Source organism: Monoraphidium neglectum (assembly GCF_000611645.1).
Source record: "Monoraphidium neglectum strain SAG 48.87 unplaced genomic scaffold scaffold00371, whole genome shotgun sequence".
Classification (NCBI taxonomy): Eukaryota; Viridiplantae; Chlorophyta; class Chlorophyceae; order Sphaeropleales; family Selenastraceae; genus Monoraphidium; species Monoraphidium neglectum.
Window position 1 is genome coordinate 1 of NW_014013257.1, and position 8,735 is coordinate 8,735.

Below are 8,735 nucleotides of genomic sequence, written 5' to 3' on the forward strand. Positions count from 1 at the left end.
CGCGACGTCCGCGCGTCCCCTCGAAGCCAGCGCGGGGCCGCGGCGCCGCCGGCGTCGCCGCGCCGGCAGCCGTCGCCGCGCGGGGCGTTGCTGACCGGGCCCGCAGCTGTGGCAGGCAGGGCTGGGACTGCCGGCAAGGGCGGGAGCTATGCCTCAAACAATGGGCGCAGCCCCAGCCGCGCCGTGGCCGGGCCTGGGCATGGCGAGGCGCGAGCGGCGGCCGGCGCCAGGGAGCGCCAGCCGAGCGGGAAGCTTCTCACCGCGCCAGTGAGAGCGGCGCACGCACCCCAGCCTGAGGCTTCATTTCTGCCGCAGCGCGGCGCCGCGCTGGCCAGCCCGCCGCCTCAATACCCCGGCGGCGGCGCCGCCGCTGGGCGGCCGGGCAGCGCCACCCCCGGCGGCCCCAGCACGCCGCCGCCCGTGCCCGCGCCCGCGCCGCAGCTGCCCCCGCCGCCGCCGGTTTGGGGCGGCGCAGGCCACGACCCGTGCTCGCCCACGGTCGCGCCGCCGGGCTCGCCGGCGGCGGCGGACGCACTGGTCAACGGCGTCGGCCAGTCGGTGTCGAGCGCCCTGAGCGCCCTCTGGTGGAGCGCCCGCACAACAAGCTCTGGCGGCGGCCGTGCGGCTGCCTCCCACGGCGGGGGCGGCGGCGGCGGCGGTGGCGGCGGCGACGCGGCCGTGCCCGCGGGGCCGCCGGCGCGGTCTGGGAGCGGGCGGCTGCCTATCATCAGCACCAGCAGATGGAGCAGCGTGCCGCGCGTGTTTGCAGACCCCTTGCCGCCCGCAGCCGCGGCGCCCGACCCGCGCGCCGGCCCCGCCGCCCCCCGCCCTCCCGTCGCGCCAACCGGCGTCACCAGCGCCGCCGGCTCAGCGGCCGTGGCCGAGGGCGGGGCGGTCGCGGAGGCGGTATCGGCGCTGGGGGCGGCGGACGGCGGGGCCGGCCCGGTTGTCGGCGCGGAGCCGACTTCTAATGCCGACAGCGTTCAGCCGCTTGCGCTTGTGAAGGCAACCCATGTGTCTCGGCGGCGGCTGACCGCCACAGACGACCCAGCAGCCACGTCCCAGGCGGGCTCGCCGGAGCCGGGCGCGGCCCCTCTCCTCTCCGCATCCGCACCAGCGGCACCGGAGGGCGGGGAGGCTGCGGCTGCGGCTGCCGTGGGCGGGGCGCCTGCGGGGGATGCTTCGGCGCCTGCCCGCCAGCCTTCTGGAAGATGGGGCCTCCTGTTCCCGAGATCCAGCAGCGGCAGCGCCGCACCCGCGGCAGCTGCGGTCCCGCCGGCTGCGAGCGCAGTCGATGGCGCTGAGGCTGCCGCGCCGCAGCCGCGGCGCATGTCAAACACGGCCGCTCCCGCTACCGATGGCGCGGCGGCGCCGGGGGCGCCCGTGAGGGCCCCGGCCAGCAGCTCAGCCGGCGCCGCCGCCGGCCTCGCGCGCGCCGCGGCAGCGCTGCTGCCGTCTTACCTCCGCCGCAGGAGCGACGCGGCGAGCAGCGGCGCCGGCGACCGCACGGCGGCGTGGGTCGACGCGTGCGCGCCGAGCGAGGCGGGGGCGTCGTCGGCTGGCGGCGGCCGCATGGGCGATGAAGGCGGCGTGCTTGCGGCGGTGGTGGCTGCGGAGGCAGAGCAGGTCAACGCGCACCTGTCGAGCAGCGGGACCCGCACGGGGTCATCACCCGCGCCAAAGGGCGGCGCCCCTACAAAGGCCGCAAAAGGCGCGACCACTAAGGCCGCCGGCGGCGGCGCGGAGCAGGGGTCGGGCGGCCTCTGGTGGTGGCGCAGCCTCGGCGGCGCCGGCGCCGCCGACCGCGACCTTGCGCCTGTGGGCACGCTCCGCACGCGATACGGCGACGCGGCGGCAAAGGCGTCTGCCGGCGGCGCCGGCGCCGCGCCCTTGCCCAGCCGCAGCGGCGGGGGCGCCTCGTGGTCGCAGGGGCGCAAGGCGCGCTTCGCCTGCTTGGCGGCGCTGGCGGTGATGGTGGCGGCCGCGTGCATCGCCGCGCCCGTCGCGGTGACTCAGCGGCGCCGGCAGGCGCCGCCCGCGGCGGGGGCGTCCAAGGCGGCGGCTGAGGGCAGCCGTCCGTTGTCATTTGAGGTGGATTCGTCGGTGGCGCCGCCGGCGGGCGCGGTGGAGGGTTGGGGCTGCGAGGCCATCCTCGGGACCCGCCAGGTGTGCAGGGCGGGGAGCGTGGCCATTGACGGGGAGGGATGTGAAGCAGGGGTTGGGTCTGCTGTGCGGGCAGGTTGCTGACAAGGAGGGGCAAGGGATGCACCACGGCAGGACGCCGGCACCTGGACAGGCGCTGCTTGCTGCGCGGCCCGCGGTCCGCCAATCGGTCGCCTGCGATCATGTTCGCGGGCGCTGGCACGCAGCGGCTTACAGAGCGCACGAGCGCGAAACCGCTGCGCCTTTGCCCTGCTGGATGCGCACCTCCAACTCTGCACGCCCTTGGGCCCCAAAGCATGTGCCGCAACCCGCCAAACGCCAACCGCCACTGCTCCACCCAACCGCGCGACCCGCAGGCTCTCGATGGGTTCAAGCTCGCGTTCAAGCAGACGTACTCGCCCGGCCTGCCCATCCCACCAAGCCACGTGATCATCGATGCCCTCTCTTGCAACGACGCGGCGCTCGTGCTCGACGGCCGCCCCGCGGCGGCGGCCGCGCCGCCGTCGACCCCGACGTCCTCACTGTCAGACTCGGGGCGCCGGCGGGTGCTGGGGGCTGGAGGGAAGCCCGGTGATGACTCATCGGCGCAGGAGCTCCTCAAGAAGCTGGAGGAGGCTGCGCGTGCGGCCGCGGCGGGCGCGGGGGCGGGGTCCAGCCCGCCGGCGGCGGGCCGGGGGGCGGCTGCTGCAAACCTCACGACCACGTTTCTGGTCGTCCTTCCGCATGGTGCGTGGAAGGCGCACGGCCTGCGCGACGTTGCCCGCCTGGAACCCAGTCCGACTCTTGTCATATCCACACCAAGTCCTGTGCTTCGTAATTGTTGTGCTGCCCACAATCTTCCGGTCGGCATGCACCCCTTCGTGCGTTGCGCGCATGCATGCATCCCAAAAGCGTCGCCAACGGCGAGGATCGAACTCCTGTCCGGGGTCCAGAGCGCTTCACCCTGACACGCAAGCCGTCTTGTTTCAACAGCACCCACCCGCGGCGCCCGCCCCACCACAGGCTCTCGCGTGTCGTTGCCCGAGGCGCTCCGCTTCGTCCAGGACGAGTCCCCCTCCAAACTCGCCGCCGCGCTGGCGAAAAACTTTGGCGTGCCGTCTGTGCGCGTCGGCCGCCCCCGCTGGCTCCCAACCGTCAAGACAGAGGCCTGGCTAGAGGCAGCCGTGGCGGAGGACGGCGCGGGCGCCGCCGCCCCGCCGGCCGCGCCGCCCGCGGGCGCGGGCGCCGCGCAGGCGAAGGCGCCCGCTGAGGGTTCTGCTGCGTCGGCGCAGGGCGCCGGTGCGCCGCAAGAGGCTGCAACATTGCCTGGTGGCAAGGCCGGATCCCAAGAGCGAGCTGCGCAGGCCATAGGCAATGCACAGCAGCAGACGCAGACGCGGACGCAGCAGCAGCAGCAGCAGCAGCAGCAGCAGCAGCAGCAGCAGCAGCAGCAGCAGCAGCAGCAGCAGCAGCAGCAGCAGCAGCAGGGGGTGGAACCGGGCGGCGGCGCGCCCGCCGCGGCCGCGGGCGATGCCGAAGGCACGGGCAGCGGCGAGGCAGACCCAGTGATTACTGGCGGCTGGCGCAGGAGCGCCCTGCGGGACGCCAGATGGGTGGCCGCGGCCCCTTGCAGCGGCGTGCCCACTCTAGACGACAGTATCATGGACAACAGCGGCCGCCTGTGGGGCTGGCAGGCCGGCGTGTCTTGCGCGTTCAAGGGGCCGGACGGGGTGCCCATGCGGCGGCAGTTCGTGCAGGGCGCGGCGGCGGGCGCCGCGTGACTGGACGCAGTGCGATATGGTTGAGGGGAGGCTAGGCGCTCCCGCCCACCCGATGGCGAGCCATCCACCTGCGTCGCCGCTTTGGAGCTGCGAACGCCTGCCTTCCGTGCCCGCACCCGGCAGCCGCATCATGATGATGCTGCGTCACACCCAACATAATCTTCACCGTTGTCGCCAGATTTATTTAAACATTGCGACATTTGGATTGCCGTGCACACGGCCGACAACCACGCACCCAGAGCTGCGCACCCACGCACCCGGTGATCCTCGTGCACGCACACGTGCGGCCTCCGCACGTCGCTCGAGCGCGTGCATGGGGCTCCTGTTTCGACGCCACTTTGACGTGTGCCCTCGTGAGCGCCGCTGTGCGCCGGCAGGAGACCACCACCAGATGGTGAGGCTCTCTCGCTTTGAAGAACCGCTGCTTCGTTGACCAGCAATTCGGCATGTTTGACTCCTGCGCGCCGACGAGGCTGCAACCATCCAGGGGCCCCAGACAGCGCGGGCAGCATTCGTGTTGATGGGACAAAGCGCCAGGCAGATCGGGTACCACGCACTTACATGCCGTTGACATTTCTGGCACCCAGCCTTGACAAGCAGCTGTCCGGCTGCCACTCACCAAGCTGATTTGTCCACTGGTCTCAATACTTCCTTGATTGTATCCATACTTGAATACCTCGAATACCTCACTCCTTTGCCAGCACACCCAGCTGTGGCCGCGTTTGGAATAATCAACTGCCACCCCACACTGACTTGACCAGCGATGAGGACCAGATAGATAGCATCACGCCCCCAGTGGCAAAAGATGGGGTGCAAACAAACCGCCACCCCCAATCACAGCTGACAGTGCTGCGCTTGCTGCTGTGTTCAACAACTTTGTAATAACAACGTCGTGCAGGGCTCTTCAGTTGTGTGATCGAGTCGACAGCAGCAGTGGGAAGACCAGGCGGAGTTGCTGCCCAATCGAGGCGGCTCTTCTACAGGCCAGCAGTGACATGGCGGATGCACACTACTGTTGCTGTCAACGGCTAGTGCGTCGTAAGCAAGCACGTGCACCTATGAGTGGGTGGGGTAGCAGGTGCCCAGCGCCACCGCAGATGTGGGCTGCACAACTCAGCCGAAATTGTCCTTGGGTACCCGTGTTTGCAATGCCTCGCCCACTGCTGTGTGTGGCCTCTGGGAGCGGGCTTGATTGTGCTGCGAGCCTCATGAACTCAACTTGATTGATTATTGTTCCAGTCAAATGCGGTCAAACACATTGATCCTCCCGGGCAAACCCCGCAGGTGGGTCACCTCGAGGAGACCGGGGCTGCTACGGGTGAGGAGCTGACCGCTGCTGACCTGGCGGCGCTAGAGGCCGAGCGCACAGTGCGGCTCGAATGAAAGGTTTGTGTATGGGTCAGGAGGTAGAGCCGTCCGCGCACCGCATCTCTCTGCTTGGCTGGCAACCCGTGCCAAAGTGTGCGCTGCGCATCAAATCGCTTGATGTATACGGTATGCAGGAGGATGTGTTGACTGGTCAGAAAGCAACATCGCCACAGGCTCTGGGACGACGAGCGTCATAAACATAGAGACTGCATGCACACAACATGGATGCCAAGGGTAACATCCCTAGATGACAAGCTGGATGCACAAGCGCCCACGGGGTGCCTGGTGTGTGACCGACCACCAGCTCGTGTGACCGCCTCTGCGCTTCCGTCGGTGGCAGAGACGGGCAGCTCACGGGGTTCCAGTTGCGACCTGTTGTTCCGCCTAGAATGTCGTGCTTTCACTTTGGTAACACCTGCCTGCAGTGCCTGCGTGCGTCAGCGTGACGAATGCCCGTGCAGCTGAAGTGCCATGTTGTCAAACTACTTACACACATAATCTTTTTGATGTCGAAGGGCCTCTCGATTGATTAACCGCACAGATCTCGATTGGTTGCTTCGACTCTATTACAGTCTTGTGCTCGCTGGTCTCGAGTGAGCCAGGATTCAGCGCTCTCAGGCGTGCTGGCCTTTGCTCATGACTCTGTCGGCACCTAGCGCAGACCAATTGCAAGCTGCTGTTGGCACCCGGCGCACATGAATGCACCGTGGCAGCATTGCTCCCCGAGCCGCCCCACCTCACTTTTCTCAGTTTCCCCTTCATGCCTGCCTTTGCTCTCGCCCTTGGCAGGTGCACCATAGCACTCCCCTGTTTTGATCATCAAATTGAGATGGCCCCTCCTGCCATGCCCAAGCGCGCCTTGGGCAAGCAGGTGGGTAGGGGGGGGTCTCCCGACAAGCGACGGCCTCATTGCGCTCGTGCCCGGCCCTGCCATTTGCAGCAGCGAAAAGCAAGCCCAGGGCGCCGCGGCGTCATGCACACCCTGGTCTGGGCCCACTGCGGGGGCACAGCATTCCGCAGTCACCCACCGTGCGTGGTCCAGCCGTGGCGGGCTCCAGCTTGACTTGCGCCAGGGCCGCCCCTGGCATCGCCGCCTCCCAGCAGCTGCCCGCGTCCAACTACTCGCCTATTTGTAATCAAGGGCCGACGCCCCACACTCCTGGGGCTTTAACAACGAAGGCGTGCGTCCGTAAAGCCCCACAGTCCTACCCCTTGTTGGTTGCTTGAGTTGCACGCGCGGGAAGGCAGGTTTTGACGTCCCGGATGAAACATTCCAACCGCTAATCCCCACACAATAACAGGGCCTGGAGGTCTCCGCCCTGGGCCTGGGCTGCATGGGGCTGTCGGCCTTCTACGGCGCCCCCACAGAGGAGGGCGCGGCGCTGGCCGTCATCCACCGCGCGCTGGAGCTGGGGGTGACGCTGCTGGATACAAGTGATATCTACGGCCCCTTCACAAACGAGGTGGGCGGGTGGCATTTTGCAATGCTGCATCTGACACACAAGAACTTGGATGCGGGCCCAAGAATATGCATGCAAATGTGAATCAAGGATGGACGCCTGTCCATTAAAACTGCACGCCCCAGGGTTTAGCGTCACCTTGGCTTCAGCCAACTCCCATCAGGGTTCCTCGCTTCAGCAGGGGGTTCAAGGGCCGGCTTTACTCATGGAGCATATTCCACGCTGCTCGTTCCTCCCGCCTCCATCAACGTTGATGCTTCAATGCTCAATCCCATGAGCCTGGATGGCTACAGGAGCGGGCGACCGCGGGACGCTTTAACAATGCTAATCCTGATCCTGCGTCCTGCCCGTCATGCACCCCCTCCTCAATCACCGCGCCCCCTCCCTCAGGAGCTGGTGGGCCGCGCAATCAAGGGGCGGCGAGAGCAGTACACGATCGCCACAAAGTGTGGCATCGTATTCGGGTGCGCTGGAGAGGGATCTGTCCACTGGTTGCCAATCGCCCGGACTATGTAGAGCCGGCAGATCTGCCAGCCCGGCACGCCGTGCTGCAGGCGTGCACCTTGATATTTTCACAAGGGCAACAACACGCCCTCTGTGCGGGGCGCCTCGCGGCGCGCTCTTTCGAGTTGCCTCGAGCTAGCCACAGGCGTCCCGCCTTGCCCGCCCGCCCGTGAAACCTGCGACCGCCCCATCTCTTATCGTTTGGGAGCAGCTCGCCCTAAGCAACGCGTCGCCCAGCCCACCCCTTGCCCCGTGCCCCTCCCTTTGCACCTCACCCAGGCCCGGCGGCCCTTCCTTCGACGGCAGCCGCGCCCACGTGCGCGCCGCGTGCGAGGCGTCCCTAAAGCGCCTGGGCATCGACACCATCGACCTTTACTACCTGCACAGGTGGGCTGGGGCCTTGGCACTGCAGCAACATAGGCATGAGATTCGTCGCAAGGCGCTGGGCTTGCAGAAGTGTGGTTGTTGCAGCAGCTCTTTCGGCTTGGGGGGCTGTCAGAGAATCGACGGCGGAGGACGGGCCCTGCACGTTGACGACGAGGATGGCAGCAGGCATGGCGCACCTGGCAGGCACCTTTGGGAGCTGCAGCCAAAGCATCTGAGAGGGCGTCAACAGGCTCGAGGGGCCGCGCCGTGCCTGGGCTGCTGTTTGTACGCCTTGCGGCATCTCCATCCCAAACCCATCCTGCTGATGCCCGCGCCGCCTGCTGCCCTTGCTTGTTCGCCGCCCGACAGGGTGGACCCCAACACCCCGGTTGCTGAGACGTTTGCAGAGATGAAGGTGGGCGGCACGTCAAGGGGAGGGGGGCCTCGGGGAAACAGGGCACCTCGGACGCACGCCCCTGGCATAAGAACAGGCTGTTGGACGTTGCAGAAGCCCTGTTTGGTCACGCACCGGCGATGCCGTGCACATCACGCGGCGTTCCTTGCGTCCAGGGCGAGTCCGTTTCGGGGCTACATTTTGCTGGCACGCTCTGTGCTTCCACTATTTTGGTTGAGTCGAGCTGCAGCCCGACATCCTCACAAGCTTGCTGATCCAAAAGTGCGCCGCGATCAATCCACACACGCACTGTGTATCAGTGATAAACCGCCATCCCCTGCCGTCCTCTGCAGGCCCTGCAGGCGGAGGGCAAGGTGCGCCACGTGGGCATCAGCGAGGCGTCACCCGATGACATATGCGCGGCCCACGCGGTGACGCCCCTCAGCGCGGTGCAGCTGGAGTGGTCCCTCTGGACCCGCGACGTGGAGGTGCGCTGCTCTGAACGTTCATGATTATCATAGTTGTTAACACCTGTCCTGTCACACGTGCAGTCACATGTATGGAATGCCAAAAGCCATACGTGTGCTTTTGTGTGTGCGTGCGTGCGTGAGTGCGTGCGTGCGTGCGAAAGTACATGCGCCCTGTCTTGCGCTGTGTGCTTGCGTATCGTCTTCCACACCTCCCTTATTTCGTCCACCCCCTTTGCCCCCCTCCTTCACC

At 67.3% G+C, this 8,735-nt stretch overlaps 2 protein-coding genes across 2 annotated transcripts; both read left to right on the forward strand.

The window, feature by feature from the left end:
* Positions 1-1,329: 1,329 nt before the first annotated feature.
* MNEG_3061 (hypothetical protein) lies at positions 1,330-3,923 on the forward strand (the record flags this gene model as incomplete). The annotated part of the gene is made up of 3 exons (XM_014048458.1): positions 1,330-2,166; positions 2,520-2,889; positions 3,166-3,923. 3 exons carry the CDS (start codon positions 1,330-1,332, stop codon positions 3,921-3,923), a joined length of 1,965 nt encoding a protein of 654 aa, XP_013903912.1.
* Positions 3,924-6,135: 2,212 nt separating this feature from the next.
* On the forward strand, positions 6,136-8,527 carry MNEG_3062 (hypothetical protein; the record flags this gene model as incomplete). The annotated part of the gene is made up of 6 exons (XM_014048459.1): positions 6,136-6,162; positions 6,593-6,754; positions 7,142-7,215; positions 7,535-7,642; positions 7,991-8,036; positions 8,369-8,527. The coding sequence occupies 6 exons, from the start codon at positions 6,136-6,138 to the stop codon at positions 8,525-8,527; spliced, it is 576 nt and encodes a 191-aa protein (XP_013903913.1).
* Between the last annotated feature and the right edge of the window lie 208 nt (positions 8,528-8,735).